The sequence below is a fragment of the Mercurialis annua genome, linkage group LG8, assembly GCF_937616625.2.
Source record: "Mercurialis annua linkage group LG8, ddMerAnnu1.2, whole genome shotgun sequence".
In the NCBI taxonomy this organism is placed as follows: domain Eukaryota; kingdom Viridiplantae; phylum Streptophyta; class Magnoliopsida; order Malpighiales; family Euphorbiaceae; genus Mercurialis; species Mercurialis annua.
Genome location: NC_065577.1, coordinates 3,455,340 through 3,480,367, shown reverse-complemented (window position 1 = coordinate 3,480,367; position 25,028 = coordinate 3,455,340). Strand labels below are relative to the sequence as shown.

Here is a 25,028-nt window from a genome sequence, read left to right as displayed (position 1 = left end):
ATTTGCGATAGAGAAGTCATTAAATTTTTAAGTTCAAGACTTTTTCTAAGTCAAGTTGGCCCCAAGGCACTTCAGCATCGAATGAGAGACTCATATCACCCAATGAGTTAGGTTATGAATTTCTTACTCAACCTTCCCCTAAACTAGTTATGTATGATTAAAGGACTGGACTGTACCGGCTGGTTGTATGAGAAACACGCTAGCTGTTCTGTCAAATGCAAGAGCATTCGACAAGCTTGAACCGACAGTTAGACTATGAACTTGTTCACATTTTTTCATATATAAATTTACTCAATCAGATCAAAGGGCAGTTGAATCGAGAGCCACTGGCTTTACATGTTTGGCCACCGGTTCGATTTTTAAAACACTACTATTATACAACTGTTACAGGTTTACTTAGCTAGACTTACAGTCAATTAGAATAAACCTCTGCTATTTAGCTGTCAGCAAAAGTTCATAAGGCTTTCTTTCCTCAGCATGAAATATCAAGTCAAACTAAAGACTTAGTACTTATGTCATCTCAATTTAATTGTACTTATATCTTTTCTATAATTTTGGTGTTGCTTTTAAGTTTCTTTTAGGTTTCAAACAAAACTTCCAATTCTACAATGCCTTCGATCATCCCAAATAGTGCTTCTTTTTTCACAATTTTCTTGTTTTTATTAGTCTCCGGTGCAACTTCAATATCATTCAGCTTCAACACCTTTAATGAAACAAATATTCATAATATAAAAATCTCAGGCAATGCTTCTCATTTTTAGTCTGTCGTTCGTCTTACAAAAAACAAGCTTTTTCAGACCAGTCAAGCTACATATGCTCGTTCGATTCATCGTTGGACCAACAGCCCTTCAGAAAGTATAGCTTATTTCATTACCAATTTCACTTTTTCCATCGATAGACAGAACAATACTAACTATGTTGACGGGCTTGTGTTCTTCCTTGTTAGAGATTACATGACATTAAACTCAATAGATAATCCATTTGTTGGTGTGGAGTTTCATGTTTTTAATAATCCATGGGATAATATAGGTGGTCCTCATATAGGCATAGATTACATGACGTTAAAATCATTAATTTTTTTGTTGTGGGATGCTAATGTGGAAGGGAGGCGAATGAATGATGGAATTAGTTATAATTCCTTTTCCAAAACTATGTGTGTTGACTACACTGGATTTCCGAATAATGTCACTTTGCTACAGAGTTTCTGCTCTAAAGTTGATTTGAGAGATTACTTGCCCGGATAGGTTTACTGTTAGTTTCTCAACTTCAACCGGGTTATTTTCTGCGTCACATATCGTCTCTTCCTGGTCTTCAAATGCAAGTCTTCAAAACTTGGATGTATTAGCCTATAGACCTTCTTCTCCTCCGCAGCAAGGCACACCTTCTCCTCCTCTGCAGCAAGGCATGCCTCCTTCTCCGCCGTCTGGCCAAATAGGTCTGGCAGGATGGGCGATAGGGCTGATAATTGGTAGTTGTGTTGTTGTATTAATTGTCATTGTCATTGTGTTGGATTTGGGTTTGGGTTTACTCGTACAAGAAGAAGCATAACATACAATCTGAAGACGACTCACATGATTCAGAAATGGATTCAATCAATCTGATTGTAGCTAAGTATATATCATATGATATTTGGCTTCTACAACCAACAACTTCGGCAAGGAACAAAAGCTCGGTGTGGGAGGATTTGGTGCTGCTTTCAAGGTTTTTTTTTTTGAAAGATTTGAATAAATATGTTGTTATTAAGAGAATATCTAGCACTTACGTTCAAGGAATGTCCGAGTATATAGCTGAAATAACTATCATTAGCCAAGTCCGTCATAAGAATTTGATTCAACTAATTGGTTGGTGTCACGAAAAGAAAGACATGGCTATAGTTAATGATTACTTGCCTAATCGTAGCATAGACTTCCATCTCTTCGGCAACAAAACTAGTTGAATTGGGAGCAGAGATACACAATTGCACCGCTATTAGCATCCGTGTTGGACTACTTGCAATACGGATAAAGAGTGTGTGTGTTACATAGAGATATCAAGTCGAGTAATGTGATGTTGGATTTAGAATTCAAACCCACACTCGGAGATTTTGGTGGCTTGGATTGTCGATCACAATGCTCCATCTCAAGCATTAACTGGCGGAAGCTAGGATACTTGGCTCCTGAATGTCTCAAAATATGCAAGTTGAGCAAAGAGTCGGATGTGTATAGCTTCGGTGTTGGAAATAGCGAGTGGAAAAAAGCCATTTCTCCAAATCGAGAAGATGGGAGCCAAGTACATATTGGGAAGTAGGTATGGGAGTTTTACTAATACAGAGAACTATTTGATGCGGTTGATAAAAAATTGCAGCGAAATTTCATTGAGAGACAGATGGGATGCTTGATGACTGTCGGACTTTGGTGTGCTCGTCCCGATCCTTCGATGCGACATTCGATGAGGAACGTAATCAATGTGCTAAATTTTGTTTCTATTGCCTGATCTTCTATTAGAATAATGTTCCAAAGCTATCATGATTTATTCACTTTTGATTGTAAATTTATTTTGTTGTTAAAATTCAATTTGTTTTCTGGTTGTTTTGTTTCTTGACCTTGAAACACTTAGTTTGTATGCTAAACCCTTGTGAAAACTCTTTATACTAAATTACTTATAAGCATTAATTACTCATTAAAAGAAATTATTGATACATTTCTAAAATATTGTTGATTAAATATTAGAATCTCTTTATATTAAATTACCTATAAACATTAATTAATTATAAAATTCTATGAGTTTAACCTTCCATATTTCACAATTTATAAATGTTAATATTAATTAATAAGAAAAAATGTTCACTAAAATAATAAATCAATTTTATATTAAAAATTGTCATTTGACAATTTATAGTCAATTCATTCATCAAAATGCGTTTAATCTTTATTTGAAGTTCAAGATGATAGTGTATTTAGATAAATTATAAAAGATAAAACATGGAATCAATCAAAGCTCAATCAAGCTAATAAGTTTATTGAACTGAGTATTTTGAAGCTCGAAGTTTATTTGGTAATTAACTTGAGCAGTTCAAATTCAGAAGATATTACTCGAGTCAATTTTGAGTCAGTTTCTAAGCTCTACTCGATTATTACCCCTAGTAAGGTAAGCATTAACGGTCTAGTTACCGCCTTCTTACCTTTATTCTATCTTTTAAAGAAAGATATCACTAATCAAATCAAACTGAATTGAAATTACCAATTTACCATTCAATCTGGTTCGATTCTCAAGATATTTTGTTACAAGTTTATTTTGTATTAATACTAAAAGTAAATGAAACAAATTATATATAGAGATGTTGATACTTGAAACCATAGGTACCAAACAGCTATATTTTGTCTGTAAAATGAAATACACATTAAATAGCATGTCTATTTTTTAAAAAGATGAAATAATTATTTTTTATTTTTTAAGACTCTAATTTATTTATTTGGGTAAAAATAACAAAACTAAGCGTTTGAAATCAGTTATAACCAAATTTTTCGAGCTCGTCTTATCTAGCCCATTATGAATGTTTTTGTGTTGGTTATAGTCAATTTTTAAAAAAAAAATCAAAAATTGTGCCACCGTAAATGCCACATCCGCGCATTGATTCAGAATATTGCTGACATGTCAATCAACTTGACCTAACCAAAATCAAACCCAACCAAAAATCAAATGTAACCAAAATCAAACCCACCTTTTCCCCCAAATTTGATACGATGCGCATTGTTCATATTTTTGTTTTCAAACGCAGTTTCTTAGAATAATAGAAAAATAAATTTCATTGGGTTGCTATTACATTTATTTTAACAATCATTTCATATGGAGTAACTGTTTTTTTGAAGTCAATGCAAGTCTTCAACATTAATGACTCATAACAACTTATCGGTGATTAAAAATTCAGATCACACCGGCCGGTTGAACTAGTTGAACCAATCAATTGTTAAGTACAACTAACCTTAAAAATTGATGGTTAAACTAGCAGTTGGACTATATAAACCTGTCCAAAATTTCTTTTTTATACTCCCTTCGTCCCATTTAAGAAGTCCCATATTTTAATTTGGTATATTCCATTTAAAAAGTCTCATTTCTATTTTTAAAATATTTTTGCAATAAATATCCTATTTTATCCTTCATTTAGTCATCTTAAAATAATTATGGAAAATTCCACTATCATTAATAGGGATAAAATATAAAAAGACAAAAATAATAAATATTTTTTTAGTCCGTGTATAAAGTCAAACGAAATTTTTTAAACAGGAAGGGAAGAGTATAAATTTATTTTGCAAATTCAAAAGAATCAGTTTGGTTTCTATAACACTGCAAATTTATACAACTGTCGTAGGTCGACTTTAGCTACTCAATTATAAGACTTGTAGACAATTATGATAAAGCTTTGGGATTTAACGGTCAGCAAAGAGTCTACAAATAAGGGCCCGGTCTTAGTGGCCATTGCCCGAGGCCACATATTCTAAAAGGCCCCATATTTTTATAGGATCCATTAAAAAAATAAATATTATGCTATTAAATATTTTAAAAATATATAGTTATTGATCATTTTGATGATAGATGTTCCAATATTTATTGTAAAATTTAGTTAAACTCTTTAATAATTAGAAAAATAAACTCTAAGGGGCTCATATTTATATGAAACCCTTAAAATTCTATATATATTTATATTGTTTTTTTTTAATAAATTGGTTTTCTAATTTTTATTTTAAAAATTAATTAAACTCTTTAGTACTAATACCAAAAAAATCACAAATAATTTACATGTTTTAAATCGTTTAAGATCAATCTTTATGTATTTATCTTTTGAATAAAAAAATTACGCAAAATATGCCTTTTTTATTTTATTTTTACAAAAATACATTTTTAAAAAATTTAAAATTTTACCAAAAATCTACCAAAAATCTACTAAAAATCTATCAATGATTTAATAAAAATATATCTTTGTAAAAAAAATTAAATAAAAAAAGAGCAGATTTTTGTGAAAAACGAGCATATTTTTTAGTACAATTCGACGAAAATTGACATTTTATAAGGAGACTTAGACTAATCGCTTAGGGCCTCATATCTTCTAAGACCGGTCCTGGGTATAATTAAGTCGAGCCTACACGGGATTGAAAAATATTCAAAATCGGTTAGATTAATATGGACTCGAGTTTGAGTTCGAGCTACTTGAGTCAATAATCGAGTTTGAACTCCATATACTTGATTCGATGAGTTCGCAAACCTAATCGAGCTTCAGTTAATTTTTTTACCCTTTATACTTATATACATCTACAATTATAAACTTATTTTAGATAAAAATTTAATTTTTAAATATTCATATAGATAATCGAGTCGATAGTGAGCTCAAGTCTCAATTACTTCCGTTGGACCTAGAGCTTCTAAAATGAAACTCGATAGAGTTAAGAGTCCATTCAAACTCGAACTTGATAGTGTTTTAGCTAAATTCAACTCAACTAGATTACACGCCTATCCAGAAGGCTTGGTTTCTTCAGCATGAAAGACCAAGTCAATTGACACTGAGATATTTTTGGAATTATTCATTGTGTCATCTCATGTTGATTGCACTTGTATTTTTTTCTATAAGTTTGGTGCTGCTTTTGAGTTTCTTTTAGGTTTCAAAATAAAAACTTCCAATTCTACTATGCCTCTGATCAATCAAAACAACGCTTCTTTTTTCACAATTCTCTTGTTTCTATTAATCTCTGATGCAACTTCAATGTCATTCAGCTTCAACACCTTTAATAAAACTAATATTCGTAACATAACGCTCCAAGGAAATGCATCTCATTTTGAGTCTGCCATTCGTCTTACAGAAAACAAACCTTTTCAGAACAGTCAAGCTACGTATGTTCCTCAGATTCATCTCTGGACCGACGGCCCTTTAGAAATTTTAGCTGATTTCGTTACCAATTTCACTTTTTCCATCGACAGGCAGAACAATACCAACTTCGCCGATGGGCTTGTGTTCTTCCTTGCTAAAGATTACATGACATTAAACTCAACAGCTAATCCATTTGTTGGTGTGGAGTTTGATGTTTTTAATAATCCATGGGATGATATAGTTGGTCCTCATGTAGGCATAGATTACATGACGTTAAAATCGTTGAAAAGTTCCGCGTGGGACGCTAATGTGCAAGGGAGACGGATGGATGCTGGAATTAGTTATAATTCCTTATCCAAAACTATGTGCGTTGACTACACTGGATTTAAGAACAATGTCACTTTGCTACACGGATTCTGTTATAAAATTGACCTGAGAGATTACTTGCCCGAGCGGGTTACTATTGGTTTCTCAGCTTCAACCGGGTTATTTTCTGAGTCACATATCATCCATTCCTGGTCTTTCGATGCAAGTCTTCGAAACTTGGATGTATTAGCCCCTACACCGTCTCCTCCTCCACAGCAAGGCGCGCCTTATCCTCTTCCGCAGCAAGGCGCGCCTTCTCCTCCTCCGCAGCAAGGCGGGCCTTCGCCTCCTCTGCCTGGCAAAAGAGGTCTGGCAGGATGGGTGACAGGGTTGATAGTTATGGCTGTGTTCTATTAATTGTCATTGGAATTGGTTTGTGTTCGATTTGGGTTTGCAGGTATGAGAAGAAGCGTCAAAACGCAATCTAAATACGACTCGCAGAATGCAGAATAGATTATGTTTTAAGTGCCATTTGAGATTTGAGTTATTGTAATATTTTCCTGTTAATTCTCTTTCTGTTGCATTTTCTTTTTTGAGCTTTTGATGAATTTTACACTCATGCAAAATTCTATTTCTTGTCGCATTCATCAATAAAGTGAGGATTTAGTTGATCGGAAGTTGATAATGATTAATTTTTTTGCCACTGGACGAATGTGTGATTTTGTAATGTTAGTCAATATTAAATTTTAGACAGTATTCACATGTTTCTAGCCGGAGTGAAAGTTAAGTTTAGGGGAGCAACTTAATCGAGTCGAGTTGAAACTTGAAACGCTGCCGTGTTCTAAAATTCAACTTGAACTTGGTCGAGTTTCACTTTCGGAGTCCCAGCTGCAATTTGATAGATTATTTAAGATTCGAGCTCGACTCGACTTTATTATATGCATAGCTTCAAATTCAAATTTAATATAAAAATCAAAGTATTATTAAATATATATAATTATATAAAATAAAATATTTAATTAATTAAAACTCGATTAGGTTAGCTAGTTTATTGAACCAAGTATTCTGAGGTTTGAATTTGATAATTAACTCGAGTAGTTCGAACTCGAGAGATATTAATCGAGTCGATTTGAGTCAATTCTTTTTTTTTTTGTCTGCGATTTGAGTCAATTCCTTAGCTCTACTTGATTATACCCCATGTAAGGTAACAGTGCCGTTACTACCTTCTACCTTTATCTTACAGATCAAATAAAACTGAATTGAAAGTACCATTCAATCTGATTCGATTTTTAGGACATTTTTGTTACTATTTTATTCAGTACTTATATTAAAAGTAAAGAGAACAAATATATATCATCTTGCTTGGAAATTGTTGGGTAGTTTAGTTTTATAAACTTTTTTATTTTTAATAATACTTGACAGCCAAAAATTTGATTTTCCAACTGCAACTTCTCAATATATATATATATATATAAATGTTGATACGTGAAACCAGAACCTCACAGCTAAATTTTGTCTATAAAATGGAATATATATATATATATATATATATATATATATATATATATATATTAAATGAAATAACCATTCTTTATTTTTTAAAAAGTTTTCACTTATAAAAAGGCTAATAATAAAATAAGTCCAAATCTATACAGTTTGTTGCAACTTTTATTCAAAACTTTTAATTTTTACAACAATGACCTAATTTCAGTATTTCGTTGTAATTTTGGCCAATTTTTTCCAATCAATTTAATTATTCTAATTTTTATAAGTTGCATTTATAAATTAAGCGTGTAATGAGTAAAATCCATTTTTTAGAATTTCTAAAATCTTAAAAAACAAATATAATGTTAAAATTTAATTAAATAATCGCTAATTTTTCCGATTACAAATTTGAAGTTAAAAATGACTGAAAAATTCAAATAAATCTAATAGTAATCGTTTTAAGGTGAAAAATTGAGAAAATAAACTGATTGAAAAAATAGCTAAAATTATAATGAAATGTTGAATTTGGACTATTAATTATTGTATAAAAATAAAAAAATAAAAAAAAATTACAACCACCTGCCAAAGTTTGTACCATTAGCTTTTCATAAAATCATAGAATAATTAATTTGATTGAATTGATATTATATTAACTAAAGTAAAAATAATCATTCAATAAAGAATCATTTTTTAAGTCAAATTGGTCTGAATGCAAGTCTTCATCATTGATCATATCATTCCACTAATTAGTTAGGTCCGAATGCAAAGTCTTCAGCATTGAACGAGTGAGTCCACCATTAGAAGGGTATAATCAAGTCAAGCCCACTCACATGCTATTCATGATTGTTTCGAAAAATATTCAAAATTGGCTAGATTTATATCGAGTCGAGTTCGAGAGTTTGAGTTCGAGTTCGAATTAATTATGAAGTTCAAACTCTAAATACTTGACTTGGTGAACTCACAAGTCTAATCAAACTTGTGTTAATTAACTTTTTTTACCTTTCACTTATATATATTTACAATAATATTTTTATTTGAAAATTAAAATTTAATTTCTAAATATTTATATAGATAATCGAGTCGAGTTTGAGTGCGATCGAACTCGAGTCTCAATTACTCTACCGAGTTCCAGCTCGAACTACTAAAATAAAACTCGATCAAATTAGAGTCGAGTTTCAATTTTCAATTTTAAAGTCGATTTAAATTCGAATTTGACAGTGTTTCAACTTGACTAAACTCAACTAGATTGCACTGCGATCCGCAAGGCTTGGTTTCTTCAGCATGAAAGACGACCAAGTCAATTGACACTGAGAATTCTTTTGAGTTAGTCATTGTGTCATCTCAGATTAATTATGTTGCTTTTGATATTTCTTGAATTAGTCATTCTTTAAATTTTTTATACGTAAAGAGCTATTTTCATTGAACAATGAGTGTTTATTACATACAATTCATTTTTACAATAAATTAATAAATATTTATGATAGAAATTTTTTATTTATTAGTTATTTATTTTAAATTTAGTCACCAAAAAATGTCTAACCTATACATCTCGTGTCAGCTATAACCAAATCTTTAATAATCACAAGATTTAGCCAAACCTTATATATTCTGTTTTTTTTCCAGTCATTTTTGAAATCGACCGGATTTATTGCCCACATGTCATTCATATCACTTCCAACTTAATAAAATTAGCTGGCATGACAACATCTCAAACCACGAACCCAACTTAACCAAACCAAATGATGAACCATATAGTAACCCAATCAAAATTAAATGGCCTAATCACCAATTTGATCCTTTATTTTTAGCATAATTTTTAAAAAGCATTTAATGTTATAAAAAAACAACAGAAAACCCTCTTCTACATAAATTTAAAAATAATATTAAAATTTTATTTCAATATAAATTCAAAAAAAAATCGCCGTCACAGTCCTTCAACCTCGTCGCCTTTTTTTCGACTTCGACGAATATTCAAAATAATTAATATTTCCTAATTAATGAATTAATGTACGCAAAATTTTAATTAATTTTATTAAATTTAAATTATTTTTTTAATTAAAAATCACCCGCTACCACGAAGACCCGCTATCGCCATCCACCGAAAACCGACTGCCGGAGGAGGAACTGCTGCCCCTCCTCCAAGAAGGAGGAGACATGCTCCTTCTCAAACTAAAGACTTAAGTCAAACTAAAGACTTAGTAATTATGTCATCTCAATTTATTGTACTTGTAATTTTTCTATAACTTTGGTGTTGCTTTTGAGTTTCTCATAAGTTTCTAACAAAACTTCCAATTCTGCTATGCATTCGCTCATCACAACTCTCTTGATTCTATTTGTGTCTGATGCAAATTCAATATCATTCAGCTTCAACACCTTTAATGAAACTAATATTCGTAACATAAAACTCCTAGGCAATGCATCTCATTTTGAGTCTGTCATTCGTCTTACAGAAAACAAACTTTTTCAGAACAGTCAAGCTACGTATGCCCGTCCAATTCATCTCTGGACCGACAGCCCTTCAAAAACTTTAGCTGATTTCGTTACCAACTTCACTTTTTCCATCGACGGGCAGAACAATACCAACTACGCCGACGGGCTTGTGTTCTTCCTTGCTAAAGATCACATGACATTAAACTCAACGGATAATCCATTTGTTGGTGTGGAGTTTGATGTTTTTTGTAATCCATGGGATGATATAGGTGGTCCTCATGTAGGCATAGATTACATGACGTTAAAATCGTTGAAAAGTTCCGCGTGGGATGCTAATGTGGAAGGGAGACGGATGGATGCTGGAATTAGTTACAATTCCTTTTCCAAAACTTTGTGCGTTGAGTACACTGGATTTCAGAATAATGTCACTTCGTTACAGGGATTCTGCTATAAACGTGACTTGAGAGATTACTTGCCCGAATGGGTTACTGTTGGTTTCTCAGCTTCAACCGGGTTATTTTCTGAGTCACATATTGTTCACTCCTGGTCTTTCAATACAAGTCTTCGAAACTTGGATGCATTAGCCTCTACAACTTCTCCTCCTCCGCAACAAGGCGCGCCTACTCCTCCTCCGCAGCAAGGCGTGCCTTCTCCTTCTCCGCCTGGCAAAAGAGGCCTGGCAGGATGGATGATGGGGTTGATAATTGGTGGTTGTGTTGTATTAATTGTCACTGGAATTGGTTTGTGTTGGATTTGGGTTTGCTGGTATGCAAAGAAGCGTAAAACGCAATCTGAAGACGACCCACAGGATGCACAAATGGATTCAATCAATCTGACCGTAGCTAAGTGTATGTCACATGACATTTTGGCTTCTGCAACCAACAACTTCGATGAGAATCAAAAGCTCGGTGAGGGAGGATTCGGTGCTGTTTTCAAGGGTTATTTGGAAGATTTGAACAAATATGTTGCTGTTAAGAGAATATCTAGCAGTTCTGATCAAGGAGCATCTGAGTATATAGCTGAAATAACTATAATTAGCCAACTCCGTCACAGGAATTTGGTTCAACTAATTGGCTGGTGTCACGAGAAGAAAGATATGCTTATAGTTTATGAGTACTTGCCTAATGGCAGTTTAGATTTCCATCTCTTCGGCAGCGAAAGCTTGTTGAATTGGGAGCATAGGTACAAAATTGCACTGGGATTAGCATCCGCCTTAGACTACTTGCATCACGGATGGAGAGAATGCGTGTTACATAGAGATATCAAGTCGAGTAATGTGATGTTGGATTCAGAATTCAATCCTACACTCGGAGATTTCGGCTTGGCCCGGATTGTCGATCACAATGCTCGATCTCAAACATTACTTGGCGGAAGCTACGGATACATGGCTCCTGAATGCCTTGATACAGGCAGGTCGAGCAAAGAGTCGGATGTCTATAGCTTCGGTGTTGTTGCGCTGGAAATTGCAACTGGAAAAAAGCCATTTGTGCAACTCGGAGGAGACGGAAGCCAAGTACATCTTATGAAGTGGGTATGGGAGCTTTACGAAAACGGAGAACTAGTCGATGGGGTCGACGAAAAATTGCAGGGAAATTTTGTTGAGATACAGATGGCCTGCTTGATGATTGTCGGACTTTGGTGTGCTCATCCTGATCCTTCGATGCGGCCTTTGATGAGGAATGTAATTAATGTGCTTAATTTTGAGGCTCCAATGCCTGATCTTCTTTCAGAATAATGTTCCTAAGCTATCAAGATTGATTCAATTTTAATGTATTTCTGAAGTAATTTGTACTTTCAATTCGTATTAGTTAAAAAAACAATATTGTGAGGTACAAAAGTCTTCAGAATCACTAGTTTTAGAACAAATGTCGATTAGAATAACCAGAGACCACTTTAGGTACAATTTAAAGCTTTTTCAAACTGTATATAATTTGCATTTTTTTTTGCAATCACCATTGCCTTGATCTAAATATATGTCACCTTTATAGAACAAATACATAATCTTAGGTAAAAGTTCTAATTTGGTGGGTAACGCAATGGAAATTAAAATAAAAAAAAAGTAAACTACATATAAATTATTGAATCGCACACGATTATAAGATGCATTTTTCGATACAATTAAATCAGAAAATTAATAGAAATATAGACTCTCGAGTCTACAGATTCTATCAATACGAAAAAAAAATTCGATCCTTTCCGTGTTCTTTTCAATAAAAGCTCCCAAAACTAGACTTGCGATGAACAAAGATTATATGCAGTTAGTTCTCGAACTTTTAATGAAATGAGAGGCAATGGAGCTTCAAAATTCAGGACATTAATTGCTTCCCTAATCGAAGGACGAGCAGAACTGTCGGGTTGAGCACACCATAACCCGACGATCATCAATCTTTCCATCTGTTCGGGAATGAAATGACCATCAAGCTTTTTATCTGCTGCATTCAGAGTTTTGCCATTTGCATAAAACTCCCATACCCACTTTACAATATGTACTTGCCTTCCGTCTTCTCCGATTTGCATGAATGGTTTATTTCCACAAGCAATTTCCAATGCAACAACACCGAAGCTGAACACATCTGATTCTTTGCTCGACTTGCCTGTCTCTAGACATTCGGGAGCTATGTATCCATGACTTCCTCCCGGTAATGTTTGAGAGCGATTGTCTTGATGATCCACAAGCCGTGCTAATCCAAAATCTCCAAGCATAGGATTGAATTCTGAATCCAGCATCACATTGCTCGGCTTTATGTCTCGATGTAACACGCATCTTCTCCACCCTTGATGCAGGTAGTCCAGCGCAGAAGCTAAGCCTCGAGCAATTTTGTCCCTTTTATCCCAATTCAACAAGTTTTCGCAGCAGAAGAGATGGAAATCTAAACTACCATTAGGCATATATTCATATACGAGTAACAAGTCGTCTTTTTCATGACACCAACCGATTAATTGGACTAAATTTCTCTGTCTCAGCTGGCTAATGATAATTACTTCAGCTGCATACTCAGATGCGCCTTGAAGAGATCCGCTTGATACTCTCTTAACAGCAACATTAATTTTCCGATCTTTCAAGTAACCTTTGAAAACCGAACCAAATCCTCCTTCACCAAGCTTATCTTTCACATCAAAGTTGTTTGTCGCAGCAGCCAGGACATGGAGTGAAAATCTTTTCGCTCCGTTCACCATTTCAAATTCATTCCGAACATGAAATAAGGAATCCTGTTGTCCTCCAATCCTCTTCTTATACCAGAAGAACCAGATCGAAAACGAACTTCCACCGAGTAATACTAGACCGCAAGCGGAAATTAGAACCCACAGCCACGACCCTTTAACTAATATACCACCATCTTTGACAGAAGATGTTATATTTACATGTTCTTGGAGGATTGAACTGAAGGACCATGAATGAATAGTATGGAACTCCGATTTTGTTCCTGTCGAAGCTGAGAATCCGAAAACAACCCATTCTGATAAGTATTTTCTTAGGTCAATTTCATGATAAAGGTGCTGCTCAACTGTAACATTTCCTGGCTTGATTCCTGTGAAGGTAACTGATAGATTTTGTTTATCAGAATTGTAACTAATTCCAGCATCCATTCTTCTGCCATCCATAACACTACTATACCATCTCGTACTTGTCGAAGACAGTAAGGAGTAAACGTCAATCCCGACATGATCTTCGTTATAAAAGTCAAACGGATTATTATAGAAAGTATCAAACTCCACAGCCACGAATGGATTATTTGTCGAGTTTAAGACCATATCGTAAGAAGCAAGCCCTATACCGCTACCAGACGGTTGATCTGGAATTCTGTATCGTTGAGGAGCTATAAAGAAGGCGAATCCGTCTGCATGTGATGCATTATTCTGCGCATTGATAGAGAAAGAAAAGTTTGTCGTAAAATCAGCAAGAGCCCCGGAAGCTTTATCCCAGAGATGCATAGGAGAAGCATATGTGGCATGGCCTTGCTTCCAAACCTCGTTCGGATTAAGCTGGATGCCGGAATCAGACAGAAACGCGTCACCTTCTAATATGATGTCGGAATCATTTAGGCCAATTGTAGTAAATCTAAACGATAGTTCAAAAGCATTAGATATAGCTAGAAAAAGGAAAATTATAGTGATAACTGAGGAACAATGAGGACTATTACTAAAGATGAACATTGGTTCCTGTTTTTCTTCTCCCTATTATTTTGGATTTACATTTGAAACCGCGAATAAATTATCCAATGCAACAACTGGGTCATGTCGTCCGTACAACAATCCGCGGAGATGTTTGCAAATAGTTCAGTAGCTTGTTGTATGAATGACGTGACACAATTATTGTGTGAATTAATTATTTTTTAAACGACAGGGAATATATGACAGCCAATAATGATTGTGATTGATATATTTATATAATCCTAGTCAAAGAGATTGAAATGGACATATGATTGTGATTACACTTATTCTTAAACATGTTTCAACACTTATCATGATCAGCTAATGGAATTTGTTAATTGCATAACACGAAATCGAATCATGATATAATTACAAAAAAATAACTTGCTTACTTGATCAAATAGAGGGAATTAGATGATGTTGTAGGCTTGTACTAAACTAATCAGGATTCAAGAATTTGAATAAGTCCACCGCACGTATTGTTTGCTAATCACCATTGAAGTTCGAGTAAAGGTCAACCTGGTGCTGAACTTAATTATGACTCGGGATAAAATAACTCACTGTCAATCATTTTGATTAATTAGGGACAGTACTCTTTATTTTCAAGTCAATTAAGACTATTAATACTCTTTATTTTTAGATCAACTAAGGACAACATTAGATGAATTTGTTCATATTCTACAATTTGTCCTTCTTTCACTTAAAAATCAAGAGTATAATACTTAATTGATTAAAATGGAGTTGTCTGATCCTAAATCACAAGTTGAGAGCTCGGGTTGACCATTTTTTTCTCATTGAATTTCTATCGAATAAAATTGATAGACATGAAAGTTTACATATAGCATGGAAATAAAAATGCTGATATGAAAAACACCAATATGAAAAACTAAAAAATCACATTCCTTAACAGATTAAAAATATAGACTTTCAGAAGCGTTTTTGAAAAACAAAATGAAACGGGCGAAAATGTACGACAAAAAATATATGTGCAAGATAGCTCTTAAATCATGCGAATTTTTCAGGATTCAGCTGATAGATGTGTACATAATCCACAATGGCATATCATAATATTCTAGTCCATATCTCTCCAACTAGCAACATATTCTACACAAATTACTCAATTTCCTGTTAATTTACTTGATGAAGTAGTTGTTAGAGTCTTAAAGAAAATAAAAGGGTTATTTGCATATTAAATCCCAACCTTTCATGTTTGTAGCGAGTTAATCTTATTTTTTAAAACGTCGCATTGCCCGTTTAAATCTTTCAATTTTTGTTATTGTGTAGCATAATTCTGTTTCTGATGTTTTCTATAAAAAACAACACCGTTTTTTCTACACATTTTTTAGCTTTATTCTTGGTAAAAAAATGACTATAGGCTCTACAATGTAAAATTGCGAAAAAATGAAATGTGCCGTACCATGTTTTAAAAAATTAAATTAAATTGCTACAATCATGAAATATTGAAATTTAATATGCATATAACGCAAGTAAAACTATAGTTGCTCGATAATCAAAATAATTACAGTTCGATCATTAACAATATTAATTAGATTTTTTTGCCGTGGATTTCAAAGATGAACAACTTAAATTCACACCTATAGCTTCATTCAATATGAATTTGAGTCGTGTATATCCCGGCACATATTTATTCTTCTCTTACTTCATTGGCCACGACGATGATCTCTACGTTGTAGCCCAAAATAATTTTGGCATAAGCCTAAAAGAAGTATGTGGATTCACCGTTTATCAACTTGATATGGTAACAAAAACATGGGTCGAGTTGAAGAACATTGGCAATCGCGCATTCTTTCTCTCCGGTCACATTTGTAAAGGAATATGTTGCAGCCTTGAAAAATCATCACGAGTTAAACAGAATACTATTTATTTTTTGCAGTTGGATCACATTTTTTTGCATGCTTTTAACTTGAAAAACAATAGTTTCTCGTTGGCTTTGCCTTTTCTTGCTTCGATGAGTCGTAAAGAGATGCTACTTGATTGGGTGTAAACAATTTCTAAAGTTCTATGCAAGATAATATATTTATTTTTCTTTAGTGCAATTTTAATATTAATTCTATGCGGTTATATCAAAATTTAATGGATTAATCCTAACATAAACGGTGAGTATATTCGAAATGCCCGCAAATATTTGCAATGAATTCCAAACTTAATGTCAAAATTCTGATGGGATGCATGGGAAAAAATGTATCGGTCCAAATAAGCTGGAGGTCTTGGCCGCCTAAGCAAGGATGTAGATTAATCCACGGCGAGAATTCCCTTGTTGCTTGAGTGTTAAAGGAGAGGTATTATCCGCGCAATACTTTCAAGGGATCAAAGCTCTATCCGGGAGCAAGTTATACTTGGCGAAACTAAAAATTTCGTCGCCAAAAGGATATTTTTGTCGCCCCGAGTATCGCCTAAAATGGGTCGCCTGTTTAATCAGTGACCACTCTGATAATTTTGTCTGAAAATTGTAATTTGTTACCAAGTAATATTCGTTGCTAATATTTACAGCAAACAGAAACAAAAGTAATGTTTTGTCGCCAAAACTGGAATTTCAGCAAAAAATATATATTAGATTCTATATAATGCTAATTGACCAAAAGAATTCATGATAATCCCCATTATGATCCCCTATTCAAAAACAGTTAAAATCAGCTCAGCAAGAATAATAACAGCAATTAAAATTACACTGTTCTTAAAGAAAGCTCTTCAATTTGTCTTGAAATTAAAACTCCCCAACAATGAGTTCAACAACCTAAATTCATCACCTGAAATTCACGATCAATGGTCATAATTATTCAACATTGATAAGCAATTAATACATTGTTCAAACTGCATTCATATGAAAGCTTAATACCTTGTTCAAATTTCTAGGCCAACATCGCCACCAAGTTGTTACTCGAGCAAAACTAGAATCTGAAAAGCTATTGAGAAGTTAAATTTGAATTAGGGGACTGCAAATCTCAATCTGTTCAAATTCCTTTTAATATTTGTTTCATTTCTAGCAAACTGCTGATTTCTTATTTGCATTTTACTCGCAGGCTAGTCCCCGAAAATACCCGTTACTCAATCGTTGGGGGTTAAATAAAAGAGGCTCGGCGCTAATGAGGAATGCAATTCTTACAATACCGCGCCCCATACAAAAGCAATCGGGGCCGTGGAAAGAAGAAGTTTTATGCAGTTGGGGTTTTTTTGCTATAAAAAAAACCTGAGAATATGAGCCTGATATTTAAGTTTTAAATGGTTTTTGTTACCTCATTTTAAATTTTATTTTAGATTCAGGAACTTTTCAAGGTTTAAGACCTGTAAAAGCAAATAGAGGATAACTGCTGACATCCCTTATCTTTTTTATCTTCACTTTAATAATTTGATAATTATTTTACAGTTGATCATTTTTTAGAATTTCCAGCTTCAAGGTAAGCAACCACTATTCTAATTTTAAATTTATTAAAATTCAAGACGCTTCATTTGTTTTCGTTAAATAGAGCTTATGCTAAATCAAGATTACTAATACTTGTTCAATTAGAGTTATGCGTTTTATGGTTAATCTTAAAAGTAGATCGACGAAGAAGTCATGAATTAGAGGAAAACTAGAATAAAAACAAAAAGCTCGAACCTTAATTTAAATATATAACATTTGATCAAAATATCATGTGGCAAACAAAAATCTTTAATACATAACTGTATTCCTTATAGATTAACGAAATTTAGAATATTATGCTTTTACATGGGTTTTCTTTGAGATGTAAACAATTTTCTTTTTGCAGCGGCTTCTTATATACATCTGAGGCACGAATTTCTTATCTAGGTTTTGTGATGTTTCACATTTTTGAATTTTGTAAGGAATGTAAATATTGCTATTTTTAAAGCAGAATTGGCAATGATCAGTGGTTTTATCACAACATATTAGCATTTCAAGAATTGCTTCTTATGCAAGTTTCAAGATTATGCAGACTTGCTTTTCTATTTCTGCACATAGCAGATTATATCCTTCAGCATTAGATCCTTTGTTTCAGTTCTGATTGGTCCAAGTTTTCTAGCTCCTGATTGGCTGAGGATGTCATGCATTGTGTATGAGGAATGACAGCTCACTATGAGCTCATCTTTCTTAAGCTTGTAATTTCTTCTTCTATAAATAGAAGTAGCTTGTAATCTTTGGCAGTTAATGAAATTACAACTTCTTCTTCTTTAAATTTTCTTTTCTGTTATGGTATCAGAGCTGCAAATCAGCTTCTGATTTTTTTCTCGAGAAACAAACAATCGTTATTTTACATTGCCTCAATGGCAAATCTGATGAATAGACCAGAAGAAAACATGTCCAGTCCATATTTCCTCCATCCAAATGAAAATCCTTCGTTGATCTTGGTTTCAAATCTTCTTGATGCTAATGGAAGTAACTATCACAGTTGGTCCAAATCCATGAGAATGTCTCTGATTTCAAAGAATAAATTCAAATTTGTCAATGGCTCAATTCATATGCCAGATGAAAATGATGCTCTATATGCTGCTTGGGAGAGGAGCAATACAATGGTAATGTCATGGTTATATAGATCTCTTTGTAATACTATTGCAGATAGTATTTCAAATTTGAATACTGCTTTGGATATTTGGAATGACTTGAAAGAACATTTTTCACAAGGAGATTTTGCTAGAATTGGAGATATTCAAGAAGAAATTTATGCTTTTTAGCAAAATTCTCTTTCTGTTACAGAATATTACACTCATCTCAAGACACTATGGGATGAATTGGTAAGCATTAGGCCTTTTCCTAGTTGCATTTGTATTCCAAAATGTAACTGCAATGCTATGGATTTGATTCGTACAAATCATTCAAATGATCAAGTCATTAAGTTCTTAAAAGGACTGAATAAACAATTTGCAACTGTGAAGCAACAGATTTTGATGACCGAACCCCTTCCCTCAATTAATAAGGTGTTTTCATTGGTTATTCAAAATGAAAGACAGTTTACTGGATCTTCTAATGCTAGAAATACTATGGATTCTAATGTTCTGCTTAGGGCTGTGCATCGGTCGGTTCGGTTACCGAACCGACCATGAAACCAAAAAACGATCGGTTTTTTGAGTTCCAAAAAACCGAACCGAAATAAGTGGGAAAAATCGGTTCGGTTCGGTCGGTAACCGATATATAAAAGTAATGGTAAATTATTTCAACAAAACTCCTTTGGCGCAGCGGCTAAGTGCGTAGCCTTCTCTCCTTCAGGTCATGGGATCGACACCCATGTCTGTGAAAATGATGTTTTTAATTTTTTATATTTTTTTAAGTAAAAACAAGTGAAATATGAAAAAGAAAGTGAATTGTCACGGAGTTGGGAATTTCACACGCTAACCCGCGCGGCACCTAGGCGATCTTACTTGTGAAGATGCTAAGTAAGCCTTGAATTTTGGTACGAAAGTAACTTAGTAACAAATAAGGACAATAAGAGCTTGAATAATACAACTTTGTATTAATAGTAAATAGAGAGTTTTACAATGATTCATGTATGTCTACAAATGAGGGGGGGATTGCCTATTTATAAGGTTTCCACCTCCTCAATGAATGGTTAGGATCTATTTGATCCAATGGTTTATATTCTACATTCTAGAACTATCTATATTATTCTATACAATGTAAGAAACTACTATATACATCTAGTACCTTCTAGAGAGTTCTAGAGTATTCCGGATTAGTCTAGAGGATTCTAGATAATTCCAGAATAGTCTCGTGAAGAAGCTTCTAGAATGTTCTGGAACATTCTAGAGTATTCATGAGAATTCTAGGGTGTTCTAGAGGGTTCTAGAATATTCTGGAGGATTCTAGAATGATCCAGAGTGTTCTAGATGATTCTAGAGTGTTCTAGATGATTCTAGAATGTTCTAGAGGATTCTAGAACGTTCTACAGAATTCCGGAATATAAAGTTTCTAGAACGTTCCGGTTTGCGGAACATGAGATTAGAGAGTGTTTTCAGAGAAATTCGACACATAACCTCCATCACGTGCGCATAATTGTACAGCGCGTGACATTCTCCCCCACTTAATATCGCAACGCCCTCGTTGCGCTTTTCTCCTTGTAACGTCGTACATGGTCACAGTAGATCTTCACGTTTCCAACTTGCCTCGTTTTAGCATTGGTCCACTTCTTCTTCTTCTTTGCGGCCCTTGCTAAATATATACGCTCTACGTCAGAACTCTCGTGCCATCCTTTGACAATTTTAAGTGTGGTTGGACTTAATACTCTATCCTCCATCGAAGGAGTACGACACTCCTTGATGATTCCATTTTTCAAGTCTTGCCGCTTCGGTAAGTATATTCGATCTCCCTTGGTGGTTAGCACTTCATCCCTTTTCCGAAATTGACGCGTCGTCCCTTGATTTGCCAACTTTCTCAAACTTTTGACCTTTGGGTTATTCTTGAGTCTCTCCTTGACTCGTTCCACCAACGAAAGGTTATAACTTGTGATGATAGCTTGCTCCTCTTCTCCACCAAGCATGTCGGTCTCATAATTCTCCATGCCCGGGTTGCACTCCATCACAAAGTCTAAATTTTTATGTTGCCTCCTCACTTCTCCACGTTCGGAAGGCGTCACCTCTTTCACCACTTCTACCCCATTGTCCACCTCTCTCTTGGGTGGAAGCTCCTTCGGTAGCTCGAGTGGCCTTACGTCCGTTAATTCTTCGGGGACGTGAAAAACTTTCATGTGTTGCTCTTTCGGCAAGGAACATCCCTCTCTTCCTTGATTGTCGCCAAGAATGTATATTCGACATTTTCTACATCCTCGATGAGTTGCATGGTCGAGAGTTTCTTTGTTTTAACATTTCTTTCTCTCGATAGTGGAACCATACATGTGTTGCCTTCGTCCAAAATCCACATGGTGTTGGCAAAAGGAACAAGCATAGCCTTGACGCAATCCATGAACTTGATTCCAAGGACGATTGGATAATCATCCATAGGCACAATTGAAAAATCAACAAGGCCGGACCACTTACCTATGCACACTTTAACGCCACGAGCAATGTCGTAGATTGGTTTCGGCTCTGAGTTGACTGCCTTAATAGTTCCATTCCCTTTCTTAATTTTTATGCCTAATCGTTTGGCTTCTTTCTCATCGATGAAGTTGTGAGTGGCTCCCGTGTCGAGCATCGCACTCACATATTTTCCTTCAATCGCAGCGTCGACGTATAAAAGGCCTTCCTCCTTCGAGGGTTTTGAGGAGAAAAGTTTGCTTATAGCATTTAATTGTTGGAGAGATCCCATGGTATCTTGGGATTCCTCTTGTTGTTTGTCCTTTTTGAACTCTGCGGCCATAGCATTGATGGCTTTCTTGTTAGGACAATCTCGAGTCCAATGCGGTCCATCACATATGAAGCAGGGTTTAGGCGGCTTCGAGGCATCGCATTTAGTACCGAATTGCTTATCATTTTTATAGCTACCCGAAGGCTTGTGCTTGTCATCCTTGCGGGCTTTATCCCCTTTTTGTCCATCTCTATCTCCCCCATTCTTATTCAAATTAGGCTTCTTGCTTTTGAATTGAGAAGAGTAGTCAACGAGAGATTCAGCCGCAGCGATAGCATCATCGAGAGACTGAACACCGCGTCGATCTAGCTCAACTCTTTCCCAATCTTTCAATCCGTCTTTGAAGTAGAAGAGGGAGTCCTTATCGGACAAGTCCTCGATTTCAAGCATGAGAGTAGTGAATTCTTTAATATAGTCAGAAACGGTACCTGATTGTCTCAACCGTCGCAACTTTCCCCTTGCTTCACTGTCAGCATTATGCGGCATAAAATGCTTCCGTAACTCTAATTTGAATTGTTCCCACGTATTGAGAACACATAAGCCCTTTTCCTTGTCAGAATACTTCCTTCGCCACCAAAGTTGGGCAGCATCGCGTAGGAATGTAGGGGCATTGCTAAGCTTAGTTGTATCATCCAACACTCCCATGGCATCAAAGTATTGTTCGAGGCCAAAGAGAAAGTTTTCCACCATAGTCGCATTACGAGTACCATTGTACATCGCTGGCTTAGGCAGCTTGAGATTGTGCGCAGCAGAGACATTATTGGTGGAGCAAGGGCTACTTGCTCTACGATGAGAATCAAAATTTGTACGAATCTCATCCACCTCCATTCTTAGTCCATGAAGCTCTCTCTCAACAAATCCACGAAGATTTGTGAGTTCTCTTGCGAAAGATTGTATTTCACCCCTTAGGGCCTTACCGAGTTCATCCATCATGGATTTTGCAGCTCTAGTAATTTCGGCATTCTCTTCGACCAAGTTTTCAAGGTCATCCGAGATATTGCCAACAACATGTTGAACATCCTCAACGTGTTTCTCCAACATCACAATTCTAGGCTCAAGGGTCAACACAGTGGCATGACCTGTTGGAACCTTAGATTTGCTACGTTTGGTGTTGGTACGTTGAATAGGTCGACCACGAACGTCAGATTGCCCACTAGTTTACTCTTGTTGCACACCCACACTAACATTAATGGCTTCCTCACTTGCCATGTTGCTAGTTTGAAAAACAGGAGTACTTAGGATAAACCTTTGCTCTGATACCACCTGTCACGGAGTTAGGAATATCACACGCTAACCCGCGCGGCACCTAGGCGATCTTACTTGTGAAGATGCTAAGTAAGCCTTGAATTTTGGTACGAAAGTAACTTAGTAGCAAATAGGGACAATAAGAGCTTAAATAATACAACTTTGTATTAATAGTAAATAGAGAGTTTTACAATGATTCATGTATGTCTACAAATGAGGGGGGATTGCCTATTTATAAGGTTTCCACCTCCTCAATGAATGGTTAGGATCTATTTGATCCAATGGTTTATATTTTACATTCTAGAACTATCTATATTATTCTATACAATGTAAGAAACTACTATATACATCTAGTACCTTCTAGGGAGTTCTAGAGTATTCCGGATTAGTCTAGAGGATTCTAGATAATTCCAGAATAGTCTCGTGAAGAAGCTTCTAGAATGTTCTCGAACATTCTAGAGTATTCATGAGAATTTTAGGGTGTTCTAGAGGGTTCTAGAATATTCCGGAGGATTCTAGAATGATTTAGAGTGTTCTAAATGATTCTAGAATGTTCTAGAGGATTCTAGAACGTTTTAGAGAATTCCGGAATATAAAGTTTCTAGAACGTTCCGGTTTCCGGAACATGAGATTAGAGAGTGTTTTCGGAGAAATTCGACACATAACCTCCATAACGTGCGCATAATTGTACAGCGCGTGACAGAATGCTGAGAATTGAACCTGGGTTACATATTAACTAATAAGAACATTAACCACCAAAACACAGCTAATACTTGTAACATTCTTAACAAAGTATATATTTATCAGTAGTTCGGTTTTTGGCTCGGTTCGATTTTTTTTTTTAAAAAAACGAACCGAAATTAATATATCGGTTCGGTTCGGTTTAGAAATTTGGTTTCGGTCGGTTTTTGCACACCCCTAGTTCTGCTTACAAGAGGTAACATTCAACAACCTTATGATTCAGAATTCTCTGATAATAGCTCAGTCTATGAGCATAATGTTTGCTATGCAAGAGGAAGAGGAGGAAATTCCTTTAGAGGAAATTACAAAAAGACTGGATATGGTGGAAACACAAACTATGGAAATTCTTATATGCAAGGAGGAAAACCAAAGCTATGTTCATATTGTGGGAATACTGGACACACAATTGACATATGTTACAAAAAACATGGCTATCCACCAGGATTTTTTCAGAGAAATAAAGAAGATAGTCATTCTGCTCATCAAGTAGAATTTTCTGGTTTCAGTTCATCAGACTCAAATCAGAATGCTGCTGCAAATGATCCTATCCAGAATGGACCTAAGATTGACTCTCAGTCTTATAATCATTATAAGAACTATGATTCTTCTAATGCTGCAGGAATAATATTTCCTTTCACACCAGAGCAATGTCAGCAAATAATGGCCCTTATTCAGCAAAATCCTGCTACTAATGGAACAAAACAAGGCAGTATAGCACATGTGAATTTTCTTGCTTCTTCTTTCAGACCCATTGCTGAAGATCAAGGTACTTTACACACTTGTTCATTTTCTGCAACATCATATAAAGACACTTGGATATTAGATACAGGGGCCACAGATCACATAGTATGCAACTCCACCTTTTTCAAAACATTTCATTCTGTCAAGAATGTTAATGTGAAGCTTCCAACTGGACAGCTTGTGCCAATTGCTAACATAGGAGATATTCAGATATCCAACCATCTGACTCTCCATAATGTCTTACATGTTCCTGATTTCACCTTTAATCTAATTTCAGCAAGTAAGCTCACATATGATAAAACTGTCTGTTTGATACTCCATCATGATTCTTGCTTTATTCAGCAGGTGACTACTTGGAAAATGATTGGGTTAGCTAAAAAGCAGGAGGGCTTATACATCATGGTGCAAAACCTTTTTGATTCTATTGTTTGCAATAGTATAGCTAAGAATAAAACCAAGTCTGTCATGATGTTTGGCATTATAGACTAGGCAATTTATCTTCTAATAGACTGCAGTTTCTTCATAAACTGGATCCAACAATCCAAGTTAGCCAAATAGAAGCTTGTGATGTCTGTCATTTTGCTAAACAAAAAAGGTTACCATTTCCAATAAGTTCTTCTTGCAGTAAAGCTAGATTTGACTTATTTCATATTGACATTTGGGGACCTATGTCCACATGCACCTTACAAGGGCATAGATATTTCTTGACTATAGTAGATGATCACTCTAGATATACCTGGATCTTTTTGATGAGTAATAAGTCTCAAGCCAGGATTCATCTACAAAACTTTATTGTGT

At 34.9% G+C, this 25,028-nt stretch overlaps 3 protein-coding genes across 3 annotated transcripts; 2 read left to right on the top strand and 1 right to left on the bottom strand.

Moving 5' to 3' along the window:
* The first annotated feature begins 5,500 nt into the window (after positions 1–5,500).
* Positions 5,501–6,822, top strand: LOC126659862 (lectin 8-like). Its single transcript, XM_050353184.2, has one exon. It carries the CDS (start codon positions 5,660–5,662, stop codon positions 6,560–6,562), a length of 903 nt encoding a protein of 300 aa, XP_050209141.1. The 5' UTR covers positions 5,501–5,659; the 3' UTR covers positions 6,563–6,822.
* A 3,032-nt stretch (positions 6,823–9,854) lies between these two features.
* LOC126659861 (L-type lectin-domain containing receptor kinase IX.1-like) lies at positions 9,855–11,817 on the top strand. The gene has a single exon (XM_050353183.2). It carries the CDS (start codon positions 9,930–9,932, stop codon positions 11,793–11,795), a length of 1,866 nt encoding a protein of 621 aa, XP_050209140.1. The 5' UTR covers positions 9,855–9,929; the 3' UTR covers positions 11,796–11,817.
* A 294-nt stretch (positions 11,818–12,111) lies between these two features.
* Positions 12,112–14,299, bottom strand: LOC126659860 (L-type lectin-domain containing receptor kinase IX.1-like). Its single transcript, XM_050353182.1, has one exon. The coding sequence runs from the start codon at positions 14,213–14,215 to the stop codon at positions 12,287–12,289; it is 1,929 nt and encodes a 642-aa protein (XP_050209139.1). The 5' UTR covers positions 14,216–14,299; the 3' UTR covers positions 12,112–12,286.
* Between the last annotated feature and the right edge of the window lie 10,729 nt (positions 14,300–25,028).